This window comes from Carcharodon carcharias, chromosome 7 (assembly GCF_017639515.1).
Source record: "Carcharodon carcharias isolate sCarCar2 chromosome 7, sCarCar2.pri, whole genome shotgun sequence".
NCBI lineage: Eukaryota > Metazoa > Chordata > Chondrichthyes > Lamniformes > Lamnidae > Carcharodon > Carcharodon carcharias.
Genome location: NC_054473.1, coordinates 17,233,293 through 17,258,113, shown reverse-complemented (window position 1 = coordinate 17,258,113; position 24,821 = coordinate 17,233,293). Strand labels below are relative to the sequence as shown.

At 42.1% G+C, this 24,821-nt stretch overlaps 1 protein-coding gene across 2 annotated transcripts in view; it reads left to right on the top strand.

Annotated features, from left to right (window-relative positions):
• LOC121280172 (caM kinase-like vesicle-associated protein) overlaps positions 1-24,821 on the top strand; it is a 158,142-nt gene that overhangs the window by 66,721 nt on the left and 66,600 nt on the right. Inside the window, exons 2-4 of one of the 2 annotated variants that reach the window (XM_041191888.1) lie at positions 3,226-3,369; positions 9,061-9,168; positions 14,171-14,302. In XM_041191888.1, coding sequence (XP_041047822.1) covers positions 3,347-3,369; positions 9,061-9,168; positions 14,171-14,302 — 263 coding nt within the window. In that variant the 5' untranslated portion in view covers positions 3,226-3,346. The remainder of the gene's footprint in view (positions 1-3,225; positions 3,370-9,060; positions 9,169-14,170; positions 14,303-24,821) is intronic. The other variant, XM_041191889.1, reaches the window with a different exon arrangement.

The following is a 24,821-nucleotide window of genomic DNA, read 5'->3' as shown; positions in this document are numbered from 1 at the left end:
TACTACCCTGAGGAAATTGTGTCATATTGGACACATAGGGCAGAATTTTACGACAGTGGGATTTTACATTCCCGCTGAAGTCGGTGGGATTTATAATGGGCTCGCTACATTTTACAGCCCCGTCTCCACCGAAACGAGGCCATTAAAATCCTGCCCCTAAATACAAGGGCAGGTCAGGACCTAGGTATTCTCCAGTAAGTGACTCACTTCCTGACTCCCCAAAGATTTTCTATGATCCACAAGGCGCACTTCAGGAGTGTGATAGGAATATTGTCCAATTAATTGGCACCCTATCCACCACCTTAAACATTCGTTCCCATACCACCGGCATACGGTGTCTGCATTGTGTACTATCTACACACTGTAGCAACTCGCCAACGGTATCTCTGACAGCATCATCCAATCCAGCAACTACTGCTGCCTAGGAGGAAGAGGGTAGCAGAAGCATATGAGCTTACCACCACCTCCAAGACACGCACTCCCCTGACTTGGAAATATATCACTGTTCTTTCATCGCCACTGGGTCAAAGTCCCTCCCTAACAGTGTTGTGGGCCACAAAGGTAACTCACCACCAGCACCTTCTCGAGGGAAATGCTGGCTTTACCAGTGATTCCCACATTTTGTGAACGACTTTTAAAAATCCCTTCATTAGCTGGTGTTAAATTCAAACACAAGTGAAGCAGCATTGCTTGGCACTTGTGTGGCATGAATGTTACTTGTCACTTGTCAGCCCAAGTCTGAATAATGTCCAGGCCTTCCACATTTCCTACATAACAACAACCCTCTTATCCCAGCATGCAAGATAAAAGTGCCCTAGAATAATAGAATGGTTACAGCACAGAAGGAGGCCATTCAGCCTGTCATGTCTGTGCTGGCCCTATGATGGAGAAATTCACCTAATGCCACTCCCCTCCCTTTTCCCCATAGCTGTGCTATAGCGCAATGCCTAGTTTCTTTGAAGAAATCCTGTTATGCGAGGGTTGCTCTAAAGTTGATTATTTAGACTGGCTATTCTCACACACTGAGGAATGAACCATTAAGAAGTTAGCATTTGTAGTAAGAATTGGATGTGCATCTGAGAACTATGAATGGAACTGGAATTGGGGGACGTGGGGTGATTTTTGGCTTGTGGGGAAAAAAAACTATACATCCAGTAGGTGGAATTCCAGAACACATTTTCAACTGCTAAATTGAGCCATTAACAAAAAAAGCACACTGGAAATAATACAGATGGGAATAGAAATGTTGAGGCAAAGTATTACCTCAGATTAAGCCTACATCTGTTGAGAACATGCGTGACATATCAATGTGGCAGGCAATCAAGGACTTTGCAGATTTAACTTGCAGGAGACATGCTCACAAATCTGTCACTCATACTTCTTAATTATTTCTGTTGATTATTAAACCCCAATGGAGTTGTTTTGTTAGAAACATTTGTTTTTGTATTCTGGATTTGCTGTAAATGTTCCTATTCTTTGTCATAAAGGGAGGGCATGCCACCTTTATAAGTGTAGGACCCCTTATTTAAATATCTTAGAGAGCATTTAAAATACTTCAGGGGCAGAATTTTGCCCTTGTGGGGCGGGCTTGGCAGGGGCAGGTGGGAGTGGCCAGGAAGCTGACCGCCGGCCGCAATCGGGGCCGGACCGAGATTTCACACCGGTGGGCCAACTAAGGCCTGCCCAGCATGAAACACATGCTGCAGCGCTCAGCGCTGCCTGTGCAGGGCGGGGTGGGAAGAGGGTGGGCTGCCTCAGGGAACCGAAGATATAAAAAATGAAAAATAAAGAATTATAAAATGCTTTAAAAAAAAAACATGTCCCCTCATGTGACTCTGTCACAGGGACATGTTACGAATGAAATGTTAAAATTTTTATTTTTTTTTTAAATTGCTGTGAGGTTGGACCAGGCAGCGAAAAATTACATTAAATTGGGTCTTTAATGGCCTTAACGGGCCTGTTAATTGTCGGCGGTTGTGCTGCCGACTCCTGTGCGAGCCCACCGACTGAAATATCGCGTGAGTGCGCGATGACATCAGGACACTCACCCCAACGTCATCGCGTGTCATTATACGCTCGTTCTGGTGGGGCGCACACCCGCCCGACATGCGTAATATTCTGGCCCTGGTGTGCACTCTGGAAGCCTATGGCAGAGCCCCTTCGGAATGACAAGCTGTGAACTTCCACACGTGAGCCTATTGTATTGGAGGTTGAGGAACCTGCTCTGTGCCTGTGTATCAGAAGCAGCAAATGGCCAAAGAATTTATAGGCCATGGAGCCTGTTACAATCCCAGACCAGACTCTCAAATTTTGGTATGAACTATTTAGGGACCAGTCACTTTTTGTTTAAAACAGGCAAAGTTTGAGGTCCCAGGTGCTTACTAAGAGAACAAAACCACAATATTCCACCGTTCTAAACAAACCAACATAAACTTTACTATTCAAAGCCATAAAAGTAAAACAATTTACAATATCTATCTTGCACTCTAACATTTAGAATTAACATGAGGTGCATGTGAATTAACACGCAAACTGTGGTCGAAAATACCACACTGCTCAATAAATGGCAGATGCGACCAAGACAGATCCCATGGATTTGCCAGTAACTCACCTAGATGTCAGTGTCCACTGTGAGTTACACAATCTCGTTAAAATTCTGCTTCCCTCATGCGGGATTTCAACTCTTCATTTTCGAAGATTTAACTTTTGAAATCCCTCAAATATCGCTCCAACTTGGGTTGCCTCAACAAATGCTCATCTCCCAAGGGTTCAATCTCTTCCCCTGAGATTGTGTTCCATAGGATTCACAAAACTGCATTCCAGCATCAGCTCACCAGCATAGCCCTTCAGCCACACCGAGAAGAACACCAGCACTCCAAAGGATTACCTTTGCCCCAACGGCATGCAGTGCATTGTCAGCAACCTTCCACTGCTTCTTCAGCTCTTCAGGGGTTCTCCAAGCCCTACCTGTACATAGCCAGCATACAGCATCTCTTTCGCTACCTGGAGCCTCTTCCTTTTCTCCTCTCCCAGTGGTTTCTTTCCTCGGTGGTTCCTACGAGTGGTCTCTACCCAGTGGTTCCTTCCCCAGTTCCTCTCTCTCACTCTGTCTCCTCTGGGTCCTCCATTTCTGGGTTCTCTTCCAGGTTCCTTCACTCTGTCACAAGACTCTCCCTCTTATGGCGCCATACTGGGTCTCGTGATTGCTGTTTTCATGCCACGCAGGTAGCCGAGCCCTTCAGCTGCAAAAAAAAAAGAAACAACTAGAACGGAAGGTGCACATCCTGTCGCCCTGTCACACATCCCGCGTGCACCAGAACTCTTGGGCCTGCTGGAAAATTGAGTCATGGCAACCTCCACCGGAACAAGGTGAGCTCACGTTGCATAACAAGACCTTGATTTAACATCTTGTCTGATAGACGGCACCCCAAAACATGCAGCATGTCCTCAGTACTTCACGGAAATGTTTGCCTCGATTATAGGTTCAAGCCTGCATTCGGCTGAACAAAATGGAAGGATGTAACCTACCATATTGCCCCAGACTTCCAAATACTGGATCCAGGAAAAGCTTTTGACAGGACTTTAGACCTTTTTTAACATAATTCAGTGAATTTCTTATACTTTAAACTGTATAAAACCTGAAAGAATGCAAATGAGCAATAAATCACTTTCCTCTGGCATATTTTTAAATGATTAGATTATCAAAATAAATTATATAACATTTGCATAGCGCTTTTCACATCACCAGACATCTCAAGTGCTTCACAGCCAATGATGTACTTTTTTGAAGTGCAGTCACTGTTGTAATGTAGGAAATGCAGCAACTAATTTGTACACAGCAAGCTCCCATAAACAGCAAGATGGTTATGGCCAGATAACCTGTTTTCAGTGATGTTGTTTGAGGGATAATTGTTTGCCAGGACACCAGGGTTAACCCCCCTGCTCTTCTTCAAAATAGTGGCCTGGGATCTTTCGCATTCACCCGATCTGGCAGATGGGGGCTTTGGGTTAACGTCTTATCCAAGAGACAGCACCTCCAGCAGTTCAGCACTCCCTCAGTACCGCACTGGAGTGTCAGTTCAAGCCCTGGAGTGGGATTTGAAGGTGGAAACTGATGAATCTGAGGTGAGCATGCCACCAAATGAGCCACAACCGATGCTCAAACCAGCAAAAAAAATTAACCCTGATACTTCCATGCCCGGCCTTGAAGTAACATTATTTTACTTCAGGATTAGTAGTGGCCCGATATGTAATATAAATTACTGTCAGTGTAATCTGCTTCCTGTGCTGGAGCTGAACACTGACTGACAGAAAAATTAGGCAGTCTGGATTTCTGCCCGTGCTTCAGAACTGACTGAACCCCCTTTAAAGATGCTGTCATGAAAGGTAGCGATGATTTAACAGTGCCCTCTGATATGCTTTCAGGCTGACATCTCTGTGCAGCATTGAGGGAGTACTGCATTGTCAGTGTGTCCATCTTTTAAATGACCATTCCCTCTCAGGTAGACATAAAGATCGTGAGGGTCCTTTCAAAGAGGAGCAGTGGACATCTCTTGGTGTCCTGGCCAATATTTTTTTTTTATTTGTTCAGGTGATCTGGCGTCACTGGCTGGGCCAGCATTTATTGCCCATCCCTAGTGGCCCTTGAGAAGGTGGTGGTGAGCTGCCTTCTTGAACCACTGCAGCCCATGTGGTGTAGGTACACCCACAGTGCTGTTAGGGAGGGAGTTCCAGAATTTTGACCCAGCAACACTGAAGGAATGGCGATATATTTCCAAGTCAGGATGATAAGTGGCTTGGAGGGGAGATTCCAGGTGGTGGTCTTCCAATGTGTCTGCTGCCCTTGTCCTTCTAGATGGTAGTGGTCATGAGTTTGGAAGGTGCTGTCTAAGGAGGCTTGGTGAGTTTCTGCAGTGCATCTTGTAGATGATACACACTGCTGCTACTGTGCATCGGTGGTGGAGGGAGTGAAAGTTTGTGGGTGGGGTGCCAATCAAGTGAGCTGCTTTGTCCTGGATGGTGCCAAGCCTCTTGAGTGTTGTTGCAACTGCACTCATCCCAGGCAAGTGCAGTGTATTCCATCACACTCCTGACTTGTGTCTTGTGGATGGTGGACAGGCTTTGGAGAATCAGGAGGCGAGTTACTCACCACAGGATTCCTAGCCTCTGACCTGCTCTTGTAACCACAGTATTTATCTGGCTAGTCCAGTTCAGTTTCTGGTCAATGGTAACCAGTAGAATGTTGACAGTGGGGGATTCAGCGATGGTAATGCCATTGAATGTCAAGGGTTAGAGGTTAGATTCTCTCCTGTTGGAGATGGTCATTGTCTGGCACTTGTATGATGTGATTGTAACTTGTCACTAGTCAACCCAAGCCTGGATGTTGTCCAGGTCTTGCTGCATTTGGACATGAGCATTGTGCAATCATCAGCGAACATCCCCACTTCTGACCTTAGTATGGAGGGAAGGTCATTGATGAAGCAGCTGAAGATAGTTGGGCCAAAAGCATTAACCTGAGGAACCCCTGCAGTGATGTCCTGGAACTGAGATGATTGACCTCCCAACAACCACAACCATCTTCCTTTGTGCTTGGTGTGACTCCAACCAGCGGAGAGTTTTCCCCCTTATTCCCACTGATTCCAGTTTTGCTAGGGCCCCTTGATGCCACACTCAGTCAAATGCTGCCAAGGTGTCAAGGACAGTCACTCTCACCTCAACTCCGGAGTTCAACTCTTTTGTCCATGTTTGAACCAAGGCGAGAATAAGGTGAGAAACTGAATGGCTCAAAATGAGTGTCAGTGAGCAGGTTATTGCTAAGCAAGTACCACTTGATAGCACTGTTGATGACCCCTTTCCATCAATTTACTGATGATGGAGAGTAGACTGATGCACTGGTAATTGGCCTGGTTGGATTTGTCCTGCTTTTTGTGGACAGGACAGACCTGGGCAGCTTTCCACATAGCCGGGTAGTGTTGTACCTGTAATGGAACAGCTTGGCTAGGGACACAGCAAGCTCTGGAGCACAGGTCTTCAATCAACTCCTGAAACAATTAGTTGACCATTTATTTCATTGCTGTTGGTGGGACATTATTGTACAAAAATTAGAGGGGGCATTTCCTTCACAGCAACAGTGGTTATGCTTGAAAGAGTTCTTAATTGGCTGGAAAGCAATTTAGGATGTCCTAAGATTGAGAAAGGTAAGATCTTACTTTTCTTTCACACTTTGTGGTGGTTTCCATAATGCATTACTAGTTTGTTCTTTTTTTATATGTTAGCAATGCAGGTGTGCCCACGCCTCTTGTGGGGAAAACTCATGATCCACTGAGAATGAGAGAGAAGCCAAACTTCTACCTGATTCACAGACCAAAACTCAGTAATATAAAGATATCCATCTACTTTAACTTATTAATATGTAATACAAACTGTGACATTGTGATTCATCATGTATAATTTATAACATTACACAATTCTTCTTGTAGAGCACTTCTTGAAAATGTAGAGTATACACACTGCGCAGAGCAGCAGGATATTTCATTCATCCCAGGAGTTTAAAGAAAGGACTGCGGATTCTATGAGTTTACACTCGCTGTGTCTTCCTACTAGATATTCAGCATATCTCTGTACTGTTTATACAATGTACCAATTAATATTTAGACACAAAATCTGGCGTAAAATTTATTGCAGTGCATTTATAATTATAAAGAAGGGCCATGCGTCCCACAATGTCAATTATGATCCATTTATTGATTTGGTTTAATCCAGTCGGTGTACAGAAGAATATGGGTGCTGCAGTTCAGTAACACTCTGCCCTTTGACCTTTGGCATGGCATTATGTTAAACCCAGGGGGGTGAATGTTGGCTATAGGAATCCAACATGAAATACCCATCTCAAACTCATCCCAACAATACCAAATTAACAACCTCTCTCAAAGGATCGTAGAATCACACAGCACAACAAGAGGCCATTCAGCCCAAGTGTCTGTACCAGTCACTGAAGGTAGTCACCAGTCAGTCCACTCCTCTGCTCTTTCCCTATAGCCCTGTATTTTTTCCCCTTTTTAAGTGGAGACATAATTCCCTTTTTGGAGGTTACTGATGAATCGATTCGCATCACTCTTTTAGGCAGTGCATTCCAAATCATTACAACCCACTGCGCAAAAAAAAATCTCCTCATCTGCCCTCACCTCCCAGCATTATTGCCAATTATTTTAAATCTCTGCCCTCTAGTTAGCAACTCTCCTGCTAATGTAAACAGTTTCTTCAAAGAAGCCATGGGGTGGCTGATTAGGGCATGAGAAATGTCATAATGCAGCAAAAATGTCCTTTTCTATGGCTGCCACTGACAAAACTCATTGGAGCAGTGAAGAATGAGCTTTACCCTTTTATCAACTCATGTTATACCCAATCTAAAAGCTCTTTATGTTGACAGTGCATGTCCAAAATTGGTAAATGATCCATTCCCCAGCACTATCATGCTCAGTCTAATAACAGCATTTTTACCATAGTCAATCTTGGGTTGTCTTGACTCATCTCACTAAAAACAACTTTACATGCCCCAGAATTGTAAGGCTTCCGAGGTACTTGTGGAACCAGAAATATACGGACATCTTTCTGCCACAAATATAACTTACATTTCTTTTATTAACTCAGTGTGCAGCATTGGTCACATTGTATAAACCTAGATATGTGTTTTTATACTTGTCCACCAAGTTCACTAACTGGACTGAGAAGGCAGACATAAATGCAAGTGTTTGGAACATTCCCTTATGTTACATTTAAAATATTGCTCGGCCCAATTATAACTGTGAGTCAGTGAATGGGTTTTAAATGAGTTAAAATCTCACCCAGTGAATTAGCCAAAAGGCTAAGATGATAGTTCCATCATTAAGATGCAATGATTTGTCAACAATAAATTGTTACCACATAATAATAAGCATAGATTCTGAAGTTAATTAATGGTAATAGTGAAATTTAATTTGAATGGATATTTATATTGTAGCTATGTAAATAAGGATTCTTTGTGGATGTTCAGCTGGACATCTTCTGCACATTATTAAAAGGGCATTATCAGTACAGTAAGGAGCCTTGTGTTTCCTGTCACATTTATTTCCCCATATCTATCGCCAATCGCATTTTTTGTTGCAATTTTAAGTTTCACTAAAATCAAAAATAAAACCATGTGCAAAAATTTAGTCTGCGGCAGATTACATACTCAGAAATTTTGTAAACTGCTCCCATTTATTTTATTAATGTTCACAACTAAGTTAAAATGAAAGCAATTAGAAACATTCTTGCTTTAGATGTATCTCTCTATCGTTGGACTAATATCTCAACTGGGCAGGGCAGCCAAACAATATTACAGAGAATAAAAATCATTTATCATGTTCACAAATGGAGATTATGATGGGTTTGTTAGAGTGAATAGGGAGAAACTGTTTACACTGGCAGGAGGGCCGGTAACCAAGGGAACTGGACATGTACTTGAAAAGGAAAAATGTGAAGGGCTATGGGGGAATAGCAGGGGAGTGGGATTAATTGGATAGCTCTTTCAAAGAGCTGACAGAAGCACGATGAGCCGAAAGATCTCCTTCTGTGCTGTATCATTCTGTGCCTACTTTGCAATGTTCAGCCAGGCTGAAACTCTTTAGGGTGCTGTTGCACAAAGACAAGTCTCTTTCATTCATGTGTTGATCTTGGAAAATATTTTCTTATCAATTTTCCACAGCAAGAAGTGAAAGAGTCAGTCTGTGATATTTTCATGCACCATTGGATTGATCACCATTGTAGTATAAGTGTAGCAATGCTACAGCCTGGCAGCAGAGATGACCCTCTGAACAGCCTGCTGTCCATGGAACTTATGCCATGTTCTGACCTCACTGGAATATCTGCTTGGCAAGACGCTGGAATTAATTCATGTGGTTAATTTCCAAATGGACGAGCTAAAATGGGCTAAGTGACCAAGCTACATCCAAACTGACCTTCGCGAAGATAATTACTTGGTGCAACATCCTTATGCAATGCACTTCTTGACCAATTGTTTTTGTTTTCCTCTCCACACAGGCAAACATCAGCAATGCCTTTTGGCTGCATAACACTCGGTGACAAAAAGGATTATAACAACCCTTCGGATGTCACAGACAAATATGATTTGGGCCAAACAGTCAAAACGTAAGTACACAGCAAAGCCTCGGAGGCACCACATTTGCCTGAGATAATCATTTCCACCTCCCTTTCGCTCATGCACAGGATAGCGTATAACTAAAGGGTAAATTAGAAAGCTTGACTGATGGGGACTAGAAGTAGATGTATTTGAACAATATTTGGTACTGGAGCTTGAACAAAGCCTAATGTGGTTTGACAGAATGGTAACTCTAAAAATGATTCACTCTGTTAATTGAAAGAAACACAGTGAATTTGGAACTTGTCCTTCCATTTCTGGATCTTGCAATCCAATGCAAATCGATGAAGCGAAAGTTTACTTTTTGGCATTTGTAAAGTTCTTAAGTTTGGGGCAATTTCAGTTTCAGCTATTGGAGTCAAGAACATCATGAGAGGTACCTGATAAGAAAAGACCTCTTGGTTCAACCATCAGTAAATAAGATATTGGATCACATAAGGAGAAGGATAGAATTGAAATCAAAATTGTCTGAAATGTTGCTGTATATAGATTCCATCTGAAGTATTTTATGAAATTCTGGCTTCCTGATCACAGGAAGGATATTATTTCCCTAGGGAGGGGAGAGTGATGAGTGGGTCGATTTCAGGTATTAAGAATGTAAGTTATGAAGAAAAGTTAGGGAAGATTTGTTTTCTATAGGCAAACAGTGACCCATCTAAGGCTTCCAAGATTCTGAAGGGACCCGAGATAAATGCATTCAGGAAAATTATTCAGTATGTTGAAGGATTCCAATTAATTATTTGAAAGAAAAATCAGATAGAACGGTAAAGTTCCAAAGGCTAATAAAGTTGTGAAATAAAATAATGGATAAGGAGAAATGACTACCATCAGAGACAACTGTATGTGTTTCCAGAGTGAGAGGGTTGTGCAATTCTGATGAGTGGGTGAGTGATTGGGCTGAATGATCACAAAGAGATGGACTTTTCAGGCCTAGTGATCTTTGCTTGTTCCTAAAACGTCTTCTGTCTCATCTGGCCAAGGGGGTTGAGCATGAGAATGGACAAAGACAAAGATTGTGAACTCTAGTTATTGGTTCTCTAATTTCTTAACAGTTTGGCTTACAATGTGTGAAAGGTTACTTGTATAAATGTATCTTTTATCCTCACATGAATGGAAAGATTATGCTGCAAAATGAATTTATCTGAACAATACAAATTTGGAAAAGTCTAAATTTGAATTCAAAAGCACCTTTACAATTCCTGTTAGGTTCATGGATTGTTGTATTTTCTAAAGTCCAGGCTTGTATAAATAGTACAACTCCACCTACTTATGTCTGAAGAATTATGTCTGAAGCCAAACTTAACTCCATGTTACCAACAAAATGGAAAAATACCCACAAGTGCTGAAAATCTGAAATGAAGAGAAGAAACTGAAATTTGTCTGTCTTTTCCCTCATCAAATGTTGCTAAATTTCCTGTATCTTTTCAACATTTTCAGGGGGGGTTGTTTATGCTGCACAGGCCTCCATAGAGTTATCACCGCAGAAGTTCACTAGATTAGTCCCTGGGATGAGAGGGTTGCCCTACGATGACAGACTGAGTATATTGGACCCATACTCCCTGGAGTTTAGAAGAATCAGAGGTGATCTCATTGAGACATACAAGATTTTGAAGGGACTTGACTGGATAGGTACTGAGGGGCTGTTTCTGCCAAATCTGGAACATGGAGGCACAGTCTCAGGATGAGGGGTCCATCATTTAGGAATGAGATGAGAAAGATTTCTTCATTAAGAGGGTTGTGAATCTTTGGAATTCTCTACCCCAGAAGGCTTTACTTGCCTCATTATTGAAAATATTTAAGACTGAGATAGATACATCTTTGGCCTCGCAGGGAGTCAAGGGTTATGGGGAGGGGGGAAAGTGAAGTTGAGACAGAAGATCAGCCATGATCATATTGAATGGCAGATCAAGCTCAAGGGGACATATGATTTATTCCTGCTTTTACTTCTTATGTTCTTAGCCCTGTCCTACACTCAGATTTTGTTCTAAACCATGACTCATGCGTACGAGCATGTCTTGTACCAGCGATGCAATAGTCTTCGCACTAAACTCATGGATCATGGGTAGGAGCATGTCTAACATCAATGGGAACCTCTGTGTCAAAAGCAGAAACATGATCAAGTTACCAAGAACACAGCCTGATGATGGAAACAACTTGGAACCCTTGAACTACTGAAGTTACATTGGGGGATAAAGCTGCAAAATATGCAGACTTGGTTACAGATTCAATCCAATAAGTATCTCTGTTCTCACAGACTATACAACAGAGAACCAGCACATTCGACCCAGCTCGTCTATGCTGGTGTTTATGCTCCACACAAGTATTTTCCCATTCTATCTACCTCATCTTAGCCTTTCAGCATATTTTTTCCATTCCGTTTTATCTATTTTCCTTTTGGAGGCTTCTAGGTAGTGAGTTCCACATTCACTCTCTGTGAGTAAAGAAATTACTCCTTGGTTATTATTAAATCCATTGGGGAAATATTGTGCATTTATGGTCTCCCACAAGTAGAAACATTTTCACCTATGTTTATTAGGAGGTGGGGAGGGAGGGAGGGAGGGAGGGAGGGGCAGATTTGCAGTTAGGAAACCTAAAAGAGCAGGCTTCTCTCCTGCTCAATTTAACGGTAAGACCCAATTAGCATTAATTTGGCTCCAATTTCCGGCTGCAGGCAACCAGATTGAGAGACTGGCTGGTTGTCGGGAAATATAGGTGCTGGATGGATTTGGGAAGGGTGGAGATTAAAAAGGTTAGGAGGGGAGATTAGAAGAATCAAGCAGACACTTGGCGCCAGTATCTGATCATGGGAAGGAAGTGGTCAGGAAGGTAAGCTTAGGAAGTGAGTGGGGCGAGAGTGTGAGGGGAAGCACTCCTGCACTTCCTGAACCACAAGCAATGCTGGAAAAGTACTTTTTTTTTTATATACGTTCATGGGACGTAGGCATCGCTGGCTAGGCTAGCACTCATTGCCCATCCATAATTGCACTTGTTCAGAGGGCATTTAAGAGTCAACCACATCGCTGTGGGTCTGGAGCCACATGAAGGCCAGACCAGGTAAGGATGGCAGATTTCCTTCCCTAAAGGGCATTAGTGAACCAGTTGGGTTTTTACGACAATGGGCAATGGTTGCGTGGTCATCATCAGACTTTAATTCCAGATTTTTACTGAATTCAGATTTCACGATCTGCCGGGAACCCGGATCCCAAGGGCATTATCCTGGGTCTCTGGAATACCAGTCCAGTGACAATATCACTATGCCACTTCCTCGCCCGAATTTCCCCTCACCTCCCATTATCTGTCAAGTTTCTCAAAGCCCAGAAAACCCAGCTGGCCAGAGTTAAGCCTAAGTTAGAGGAAAAACATGAGCCATGCAGCCTCATTAAAATAACCAAATGAACCACCTGCCTCCTGGGAACTTACTGCTACCCATCCTCAGTCTTTAAAATCAGAAGTGGACAAGTTGGATATGCATTGGTTAACATTTGAGGTTTTTAACATTTTAACATTGCACATAATAGTCATTTGGTAGTACAGAACTTGAGTATCGCTGAAAGAAGGAACATGCCATGAAAGCTTTTCATCTTGCACCCATCAGGACAGATGCAAGAATACCAAACCTCAAAGGCAGCAACAATTTATACTGCACTAGTAGGGGCACTGATTGGTTGGAAAGTAAACTCTAGTTGAGATGTTGCCATGGAGAATGCACGAGGGAGCTATTGCCCCCACATGCTTTTGTTTAATTCAAAAGAGGCTCAAGGCCTGGGCCTGTTCTTTCTGCTTGCAGAGGACAGGGCCCTGCATCGGAATATATGTAGCTTCTTGCAAACGTAAGTGAGCCACATTGTGAGTCTGACTGATAAACTTAAATTAGTTGTTAGCTTAAGTCTTAGCTACATATATTCATACACAGGGCCCTGTCCTCTGCAAGTGGAAGGAACATGTCCAGGCATTGATCCTCTTTTGAATTGAAGAAAAGTATGGTGGACAATCATTCCCTGGTGCGTTCTCCATGCCAGTGCCTCAGCTAATCAGAGTCAACTTGCCAACCAATCATCACCCTTTTCTCATGTAGTACAAATTGTTGCCCCTTTGAAATTTCTACTTCGGCATCAGACTTGATGAGTGCAAGATGAAAAGCTTCGACAACATGTCTCTTCTTTCAGCTATGTTCCACTTAATCCTTCCCAATGGCTTTAATGTCTCATTTCCAGTACCATCCTCGTAAATCTTTTCTGGACTTTGTCCTATGCATCTATGTCCATTTTATAATATGAAACCAGTACTGTGCACAGTATTCTACATGCAGCCTGGCCAGGACCCATTACAAATTTAACATAACTTCACTACTTGTAAATTCTACACCCCTAGAAATAAATCTATGTGAGTTGTTAGCATTTTTAATTGCTTTGTGGATCTGCACTGCATTTGATTATTTGTTCACCCATATCCCTTGACCCTTTTGCTTTTCTACCACATTCATTTTCTTATTTTCTAGAGGGGTTGCATTAAATCGAGGTCAGCACACTAAATGAGGGTCAGGTCTACAGAGCCAAACTGCCTTGGACCTAACGGGAATTTAGCCCAAGTGAGGGAGTTGGTCTTTTCAATGACATCCTCCATTTTTCTCTACACCACCTACAAACATTTGTGAATGTGTACCCCAGGTCACTCTGTTCTTGCATTCTTGCCGCAAAATAGATTACATTGTCCCTCCATCTTGTTACACCCAAAGTGAATCGTTTCACACTTGCCCGCATTAAATTGCATCTGCTACCATCCTCCTTACTACTTGCTACGTTGCCCAGTTTTGTATCTTATGCAAACCTTGCAATTGGAAATTTTACTTTATTATGACATTATGAGGGCATTGTGGCTGCACTGATCTCACTGTGGCATGTTTCTTACTGTTTGATATTGTCGTACCTGGAAATTAAGTGATCGTGTACTTTGGAAACTCCATTACTTTCTTTCTTTCTCTTTCAAAAACAGAGAGGAATTCTGTGAAATATTCCGAGCAAAAGAGAAATCTACTGGAAAAATGTACACTTGCAAGAAGTTTTTAAAGAAAGATGGAAGAAAAGTTAGGAAGGCTGCAAAAAATGAAATCATGATTTTAAACATGTGAGTCCCTACAATTTTCTCACCATTTCTAGTTAGGTCACTGGCACACTCATACCTTATTAAAACAGTGCATGTATCTTCTGTTGAATCCTTTGTAAACTAAAAGCTCAAACCTAGCATAAAAATTGCCAATATTTCATTCTCTTCCTTGCAGTTGCTGTAGGCAAGTTTAAAGAAATTCCATCTCTTCTATTAATATTGTTGGAGTGAATATTGAATCCATTAAAAAGCAAAGTTTTATTCTTTTTTTATTCACAGCCTTAACATGAAGTTAAGTGTATGTTCCGTTGCATTTCTTCCAATCCTGTCTTCCCTGCAGGCCGCTGGATCTGTGTGTGGGGTATCAATATACTGTACCCTGGGCTGCAACTACCTCTAAGGGCACTACTAATCTTAGGATCAAGAAAATGCTAACAGGGACCTTCCCTTTTTAGATCTGTTCACATCCTTTACTTTTCATCACAATGATTAGTCCAAAATAAAGTTTATTTTAACCAGGATGTTATGAACAGATGATTCTACCAGACCTTTTAGATTAATGATTCTCATCCTTGCATTCAAGTATCACCCTGCCTTGCCCCTCCATATCTCTGTAGCTCATCCAAGCCCTGCATCCTTCCAAGAGCTCTGCATTCTTCCAATTCTGACCTCTTGCATAGCCCCAGATTCCTTGGCCACACGATTGGTAGCATTGCCTTCAGCTGCCCTAATTCCCTCTCTCAATCTCTGCTCCTTTAAAACCTTCCGGCGTGACCAAGCTTACAGTCACCTGTGCTATTATCTCCTCCTTTGGGGGTCATGTCAACTTTTGTCTGATGACATTCCTGTGAAGCACCTTGGGATGTTTTAACTGTTACACAAGGTGCTGTATAAATGCAAGTTGTGGTTGTGTTGACAGTCCCATTCAACCTATATATAAGATATATTTTGTGTGTGTGTGTGTTCGATTCTTTCAATGTCTAACGTACACTTTGGTATTAATATGGTTACATTTTATTCAAAATACGGAATGCAAAGAAGATACTAGTGGCTCAGGATTGGAGTCTTCGGGGTGAAGGGTTGTGAAGGCAACTCTGTGTAGGCACAAAGTTACCACTGAGGCAATTCCAGCACACAGGAGCATTTTGACAGTTCACTAATGAGTTGGGGAAAGATCCCAATCATCACTTTTTGTCAGTGTGTTAAAGTGCAGTGTGGCTGCATTATTTAAAGGATAATCACTGGGGATCCATTCTACTCAAAGGTCACTTCCTATTATGTTAATCATTCTGCTTTCCAGGGATGCCTGCCTTCATTTTCAGAAATGTCGCAATGGAAGAACTTACGTGAGAAGGATTCCGACACCTCTTAGAAGCCCACTGTTCTATTCTCAGGCAGATCAGTGGGAATCAGCAGGAGATGGTCTGTGGTAGTGGCATGCAGAGTAGCACAGGTTTGCACATAGCAAGCTCTGACTAACAGCATTTAGATGACTGACCAGCTGATCTGCTTTTGGTGGTGCCGGTTAACGAAGAAATGTTGGCCAGGACACCAGGGGAGTACTGTTATTTTGAACAATGCTATGAAATCCTTAACATCTACTTGAACTACAGGAACAAGCAGATGCGTCTTTGATATCTCATTTTAGGGACAGCACTTTTAATAATACTGCACTAGAAGTCAGTTTTGTTTTTTTTGTTGGAGTGGGACATGAACCTATGACTTTCTGACCCTTAGCCAAAAATGCTTTCAAACTGGCATACAACTGAGCTAAGCAAAACAGGCTTATTGAACATGATGGACACCTCAGTACTCAACCTATTGGTGTAGAGGCCGAGAGTTAGGTTTGAGACTTTAAATCATTATGGATTATGTCTGCCAGACCTTTGTATTAGCAATTAAGAACAGAAAAACATAAGAATTCAAAAAAATAAGTGCAGGAGTACGCCATACAGCCCCTCGAGCCTCCTGTGCCATTCATTATAATCATGATTGATCTGCCTCAACTCCACTTTCCCACCTTAAATATGGCAGAGCAACCACAATCTTCTGGGGTAGAGAGTTACAAAGATTCACAACTCTTTGAGTAAAGAAATTTCTTCTCACTCAGTCCTTATCCTGTGACTGTAACCCCATGTTCTAGATTCCCCAGCCAGGGGAAACAACCTCTCCGTGTCAAATCTATCAAGCCCCTTCAGAATCTTTTATGTTGCAATGAGGTCACCTCTCATTCTTCTAAACTCCAGAGTGTATAGGCCCAATTTACAAATCCTCTCATCATAGAACAACCCTCTAATACAAGGAACCAATTTATTGAACCCTTTGCACTGCCTCCAATGTGAGTATATCCTTCCTGAGATATGGAGATCAGGTGTGGTCTCGCCAAAGTTCTGTCCAACTGTAACATGGCTTCCTTATTCCTGTCCTCCAATCCCATTGCAATAAAAGCCAACATCCTCATGTTCAATCACTCCGTGACCTCGGGTCTCCATATTTCTGTAACTGCTTCAGGAGTCATTGGTCCTAGTCTCAATCTCTGACCCTCAAGTATTAAAGATATTGGTCACAGCAGTGATTTCGCATCCTTAGCAGTCACTCAGCAATCTCACTTCCAAAGCTCTTTCACCGTTTTTTTTTTCCAAAGCAGCTCTGCACTGACTCACTGTTTAACTTACCTATTTGTGTTTGAATTGCACTGCTCTGCACAGTTCTTTTTTTACAATGCTTTGCTCCATTATTCATTCTTTGGGAAAAGGTAAGGTTAGACAGGGTCATGTACCACTTCCGAACGTAACTCAGTACTCTGTTTGCAGGCAATTGTTTAAAGTTATCTTAGATTAGGGTTTCTATAACAAACATGTTAACGATTCCTCAAAATCTCTGCCACTGCTTCAGTTAAAAAAAACCATTTAAATTGTTTCAGCTCTATAAATAACTTGAGTGTTTTACATGAGTCATTAGCCATCCAGAATAATGTATTTTCTGCTGCAGTTAATGGCATAACCAGCCCCCTCTCTTTCCAATCCAAGTCTGAGTTTTTAAATGCTATTTCTGAGAGCAGATGGATTTCAAAATATGGTTTCAATTCATACAATGCAATTGCTGACTGCATTTTGTCCTTTGGAGATTCTTAATGTAACTTCAGTCTCCAGAAACAAAATAACTTTGGACAAACTACATAGTCTTGTGTGGATATGTTGTGTTTGTGCATAGATTTGCGCGTGTCCCAACCACACAGTACTTTGGTGTACCGATCTGTGTCATCATTCCTGAGTGTTACTCAGCTCTGAAGAGTTTAATGAGCTCGAGACCAGCTTGAAATACAGACTGCCCATCGCAAAGGCAGGAAAAGAAGAATTAGGCATTGCAATCTCACTCTTGAATATCCCCAATTACGGAGCAGTCCAGAATCCCTGAATACCCAGGCCTCTCCTTGTCTTCACTTTGCAGCTCCCTCTAAGATCATTGGTCATGTCTGCAAAGCAGGGCCCAGAGGAACTTTTAAATTTTAATGAATATGTAAATAATGTGTGCATTTAAATAAAAACAGAATCATTATTCTGATGTTTTAGTAGTTGGCTGAAGCAATAAGATTGCTTCTTCACATTAAGCTGAAAATAACACCTTGATCAATAATTTTTTAGAATCCATTGTGAAGTGACCTTTCAGATTGCCTGTAAGTGTAATTTGGGTGGTGTTGTTTATGTACTCTTGGTATATAGATAGCTTATAGGTTTGTACCAGAGTTATTGCAACCTGATCAGTCCTTTGTCAGAGGCTAGGAATCCTGCAATGAATAACTCACCTCCTGAATCCCCAAAGCCTGTCCACCATTTACAAGGCACAAGTCAGGATCCATCCTGAAAGGTGTTGTCAAAGGAGTTTTGGCAAGTGGCTGACGTGCATCTTGTAGATGCTGTTATGGTGCACCAGTTTTGGAGGTGCACTCCAAACCTTTTTCTTCTGTTTTGATCCTAATAATCTTATTTACACATTTATTGTTTTGTGAGAGCAGTTAATTGGCATGGTAATATGAAAACAAGACCAAGTCAGTTAGCCCCCTTCTGCCGTTCAATAAAATCATGGCTTATCTGTATCCTAACTCCGTTTACCCACCTTGACTCTGTGTCCCTCAATACCCTAGTGGTGTAGTGGTAATATCACTGGAATAGCAATCTTAGTAGGCCCAGGCTAATCCTCTGGGTACATGGGTTCAAGTCCCACCACAGCAGCTGGTAGAATTTAAATTCAATTAATAAAGTATGGAATTGAAAATTAATCTCATATTGGTGACCATGAAAATATCATTGATTGTCATAAAGACCTACCTGGTTCACTAATGTTGCTTTAGGGAAGGAAATCTGCCATCCTTAACTGGCCTGGTCTACATATAACTCCAAACACACAGCAATGCAATTGATTCTTAACTGCCCTCTGAAATGACCTCACAAGCTACTCAGAACAAGGGATGGTCCATAAATGCTGACCTTGCCATGATGCCTACATTCCATGAAAATTTTGAATTAAAAAAAAGCAAAAAATCGATTGATTTCAGATTTAAAATTATCAAAAGTGACGCACTTGCCTTTGAATGAAGAAATGTTACCTAACTTCTCTCCTGAATAGCTTGGTTAAGGTTATGTACCCTTGTTGCACATTCTACCCTCTGTAAGTTTGATGTCATCCAAAATTCTGCCACCCATGTCCTAACTCACAGCATGTCTGCTCGCTAGCCTACAAAGGCTCTGGGTTAAGCAACTCCATTAGGTTATGCCTTGATTTTAGAATTCTCATCCTTGTTTTCAGAATCGGTCCATGGCCTTGCCCCACCCCCCCCCCCCCACTCCACCACCTCATGACCCTCCAAAATATCCGTGTTCCTCTAATTCTGGCCTTTGTGCTTAGGCACCGGAATTCCCTCCCTAGACCTCTCCACCTCTTTTCTCCTTTGGGACACTCCTTAAAACCTACCTCTTTGACCAAGTTTTGTATCATCTGCCCTAGTATATCCTTAGGTGTCAAATTTTGCTTCATAACACTCCTGAAAAACTATATTCTGGATGTTAAAGGCACCTTATGTTCACCCTGGCTGGTGAGTCTAAAACAGTCTCAGAATAAGGAGCAGGCCATTTAGGACTGAGATTAGGAGGAATTTCTTCACTCAGTGGGTGGTGAACCATTGGAATTCTCCACCCCAGGGGACTGTGGAGGCTCATTCAGTGAGTAAGTTCAAGACAGACATCAATAGATTTCTAGATATTAAAGGTATCAAGGGATATGGGGATAGTGCAGGAAAATGACATTGAGGTAGAAGACCTACCATGATCTAGCTGAATGGCAGAATAGGCTAGAGGGGCCGAATGGCCTATTTCTGCCCCTATCTTCTATTTTCCTATGTTCCTGTATAAATACAATTATTGTTTGGTAGTACAGAACTTGAGATAGTTGAAAAAAGACATTTTGTCAAAGCTTTTCATCTTGCACTGATCAGGACAATCACAAGAATAGCAATGTCAGGGGAAGCAACAACCTTATACCATATGAGAAGAGAGTGCTGATTGGGTGGCAAGTGGACTCTGACTGGGAGAGGCATTGCCATGGAGAATGCAACAGTTAATAGTGATTGACAGTTAACTGCCAAGCATTGACTCTCTTTGGTCAAGGCATTGCCCTGAGGAATGAAGCACTGAATGGTATTCTTATAATTGTCCTGTTGAGTGCAAGATGAAAAACTTTGACAAAATGCCTTTTATCAGCAATACCCAAATACAATGTTGGTGTCGTAGACTTCTCCCACCAGTGAGAGATGTTTTTATCTTTCATCTGCTGCCAAGCAGCTGATATTCTAACCTCTCTGATCTGATGCTTTAAGCTTGACCATTTTCAAGTTCTTCACAACCACCAAGGAACAGCACCCTTGAATAGCGAGCTTGCTCTCCACCAATGTTACAGGGAATGGAGACATCCGAGAAAGACCTAAAGTTACTTTTGCATTACAACAGTGCCTCACAAATATAAAATTCCTGACTTTATCCCACTGCCAGCACTGACCCGCTTTCCACTAAGAGTGCAGGACCAGTTCAGGGCAACAGGTCTTAGAACATTGGTAACATCAAAAAAGGCGGGATTGAAACAGAGACCAATCATGGTGTCAAAACACGATGCGCATGCACAGAAAAAAAAGTCTTTGTAATCCCAGTCAGTGACATCCAGCCAACATTGCGGGCAGAGACAATAAACCTGGTGGCAAGATGCTGTCCTGAATTCGCAACATGGTAAAAGCTCCTGATATGAAGCCTGCATCAGTTGTCGAGAAGCGTCTCTGGATATTGTTAGTCTCTTGAGTTTGAGGATTTTTGAAGATCAGAGACAGACTTTGATGCCAAAACCACAACAAGAACATCACAAGACAGAGCCAGGCAGGAAAAAAAAACTTCCATTTTCAACCTCCCAGTTAGCCAGTCTTCCATCCCTAACCCCCTCCCCACCAATGCTTGCTTTGAAGGTATGAATATTGCATATTCTCAAAATGGAAGGCTGCTTCTGGTAACAGTCGGTGTGCGAGGCCTCAAAGCACCATGTCAGATACAAAATCTCCACCTCCACTCACTTAGAACTGTTCAAAGAGCAATAAAATGTTTTAAAAATCAATCACTCATAACACACATGTATAAATCAGACAACAGCACTCAACACCATCCAAAACAAAGCAGCCCGCTTGATTTGCACTCCATCCACACCATTAAACATTCACTCCCTCCAAAACTGGTGCACCATAGCAGCAGTGTGTACCATCTACAAGGTGCACATCGGCAACTTGCCAAAACTCCTTCGACAACATCTTTCAGGGTGGATCCTGACATGTGCTTTGCAGGCTTTCGGGAGTCAGGAGGTGAGTTACTCATTGCAGGATTCCGAGCATCTGACCTGCTCTTGTAGACACATTATTTAAATATAAAGTTAGAATGGCAAGACAGGTGTTATGTTGCAGCTATGGAATGTGGGTGCTTTTGAACGCCAAGGTGATCCATGCCAAACATGTCTGCAGGAAGTGTAAGCAGCTTGCAGAATTCGGAATCAGGATTATTGATCTGGAAGCCGAAATGCAGATACTGTGCAACATAAAGGAAGGGGAGAAATACCTGGATATTTTGTTCCAGAAGACAGCCATACCTCTTAGAATAGGGTCATCTGCTTTGGTCAGCAGTGAGGGACAGGAGGATGTGACTGTCAGTGAGGCAGGTAATGGAACTGAGCAGACTGGTAACTTGCAAACAGGTTTGAGGTGCTCACAACCTGTGTGGATGAAAGTAAAGTCTGCAAGGTGGAAGAGCTGGCTGGCCATGGCACTGTGGTACAGGGAGCCATTCAAGCTGGGAGGGGGGGGGGGGGGCGGCAAAAGGGAATGTAGTGGTAGTAGGGGATAGTATACTGAGGGGGATTGACACTGTTCTCTGAAGCAAAGAGTGAGAGTCCAGGCAACTATGTTGCTAGCCCAGTGCCAGGGTTTGGGACATCTGCTCAGGGCTGGAGAGGAACTTGCAGTGGGAGGGGGAGGATCCAGTTGTTGTGGTCCATTTAGGTACCAATGACATAGGTAGAACCAGGAAAGAAGTTCTGCAAAGTCAGTATGAGGGTCTAGGTACCAAATTAAGAAACAGAACCTCAAAGGTAATAATCTTTGGATTATTCCCTGAGCCATACGTAAATTGGCATAGGACAAATAAGATTAGAGAAACAAATGCATGGCTCAAAGACTTGGTGTGGGAGAAGTGGGTTCTGGTTTGTGGGGCACTGGTATCAGTCCTGGGGAAAGTGGGTGTTGTAATGCTGGGATAGTCTACACCTGAACCTTACTGGGACACTCATGTGCTGGGATGAGTGTTCTTGCAAATTACGTAACTAGGGAAGTAGAGAGGGCTTTAAACTAAACAAAAGGGGTGAGGGATCATATTTGGGTAGAGGTGGCAATTCAAGATGTAGAGTCAAGATAGGAGATCAAAATAGTAATATGAGAAATGAGGGTCAGAGAATGGCAGGAAGGGATAGAGAGAAAAAACCGAAGAATACATCACAGTCAAGACTAAATGTTACAAAGGTAACAAAAAGACAAAACTGAAGGCTCTCTATCTGAATGCATGAAGCATTCATAACAAAGTAAATGAATTGATGGCCCACATTGAAGATAATAAATTGATCTGATGGCAATTATGGAGACGTGGCTGCAGGATGACAAAAGTTGGGTCCTTAATATTGAAGGGTTTATGATATTTAAGAAGAATAGGAAGCTAGGTAAAGGTGGAGGGGTAGCACTGTTAATCAAAGAGGGTGTTGGTGCAATGGTTAGAGATGACCTTGGTTCAGGAGATCAGGATGTAGGATCGGTTTGGGTGGAGATGAGGAATAGTAGGGGGAAAAGTCATTAGTGGGAGTGATCTGCTGGCCCCCTAACAGTAGCCATAGCACAGGACAAAGCATGCAAGAGAAAATATTGTGTGCTTGTGATAAAGAGTAATAATCATGAGTGATTTTAAACTACACATAAACTGGAAAAATCAGATTGGCAGTAGTAATCTGGATGAAAATTTCATAGAATGTTTTCGAGATGGTTTCTTAGAACAGCATGTTCTTGAACCAGCCAGAGAGCAGGTTATATTAGACTTGTTATTTTGTAACGTGACAGGATTAATTAATGACCTCAGTTTAAAGATACCCCTTGGTAGCAGCAACCCCAATATGATTGAATTTTACATCCAGTTTGAAAAAGAGAAGAGCACGTCTAAGACAAATATCTTAAAATTAAATAAGGGCAACTATGTGGGGATGAAAGCTGGACTAGCTGAAGTGAACTGGGAAACTAGGCTAGAGGATAGACCAATAGAGAAGCAGTGGCAGACATTCTTGGGGATATTTCAGAGTATTCAGGATAAGTTCATTCTAACTATAAAGAAAAATTCTAAGGGGAGGACCCACCGTCTGTGGCTAACTAAAGATGTTAAGGAAAGCATCAAACTTAAGGAAAAAGCATACAACTGCACAAAGATGAGTGGCAGGACAGATGATTGGACAGAATATAAAGAATAGCAAGGAGTGACAAAAAGGTTAATCAGGAGGAAGAAGAGTATGAGAGGAAGCCAGCTAGAAATGCATAAACAGATAGCAAGGGTTTATACAGGTATTTAAAAAGGAAAAGATTAAGTAAACTTGGTCCTCTAGAGAGTGACAGTGGGGAGTTAATAGTAGATAATAAGGAAATGGTGGAGGAAATGAACAAATACTTTGCTTCTGTGTTCACTGTAGAGGGTGCAAAAAACATTCCAGTAATAGCTGCAAATCAGGAGGCGAACAGGAGAAAGGAACTTGGTGAAATTGAAATCACTAGGGAAACAGTGCTGAGCAAATTAATGGAGCTGCGGGCTGGCAAGGCTCCAGGTGCTGACAGATTACATCCTAGGGTCTTAAAAGAGGTGGCTAATGAGGCAGTTGAAGCGCTGGTGTTAATTTTCCAAAATTCGCTAGATTCTGGAAAGGTTCCATCAGATTGGAAAGTAGAAAATATAACCCCTCTAATCAAGAAGGGAGCGAGGCAGAAAACAGGAACCTATAGGCCAGTTAGCTTGACGCCTGACATGGGAAGTTATTAGAATTGATCATTAACGAGATTATAGCTGGGCACTTGAAAGAGCTCATGGCAATAGGGAAGAGTCAGCATGGTTTCGTGAAAGGAAAATCATGTTTAACCAATTTATTGGAGTTTTTTGAAGGAGTAACATGCACAGTGGATAAAGGGGAGCCTATACACATACTGTACTTGGATTTCCAGAAGGCATTTGGTAAGGTGCCACATCAAAGATTATTACGGAAAATAAAAGCACATGGTGGAGTGAGTAACATATTAGCATGAATAGAAGATTGGCTGGCTGGCAGAAAGCAGAGAGTATGTATAAATGGGTCTTTTTCTGATTGGCAGGATGTGATGAGTGGAGTCCCACAGGGGTCTGTACTGGGGCCTTAACCTTTTACAATATACATCAATGACTTAGATGAGGGGAGCCAAGACATGGTAGCTAAATTTGCAGATGACACAAATATAAGTAGGAAAGTATGTTGTGAAGAGGACATGAGGAGGTTGCAGATGGATGTAGATAGGTTGAGTGAGTGCGCAAGGATCTGGCAAATGGAGTTTAATGTGGGAAAACATGAAGTTGTTCACTTTGGCAGGAAGAACAAAAAAGCAGAGTATTACATAAATGGACAACGGCTGCATTATTCTGAGATGCAGAGGGATCTAGGCGTTCTAGTATATGAGTCACAAAAGGTTAGAATACAGCAAGTAAGAAGATTAATGAAATGCTATCCTTTATTGCAAGAGGGATTGAACATAAAAGTAAGGATGTTATGCTTCAGCTATATAGGGCATGGTGAGACTGCATCTCGAATACTGTGTGCAGTTTTGGTCTCCTTATTTAAGGAAGGATGTAAATGCATTGGAGGCGGTTCAAAGGAGGTTTACTCGGTTGATACCTGGAATGAGTGGGTT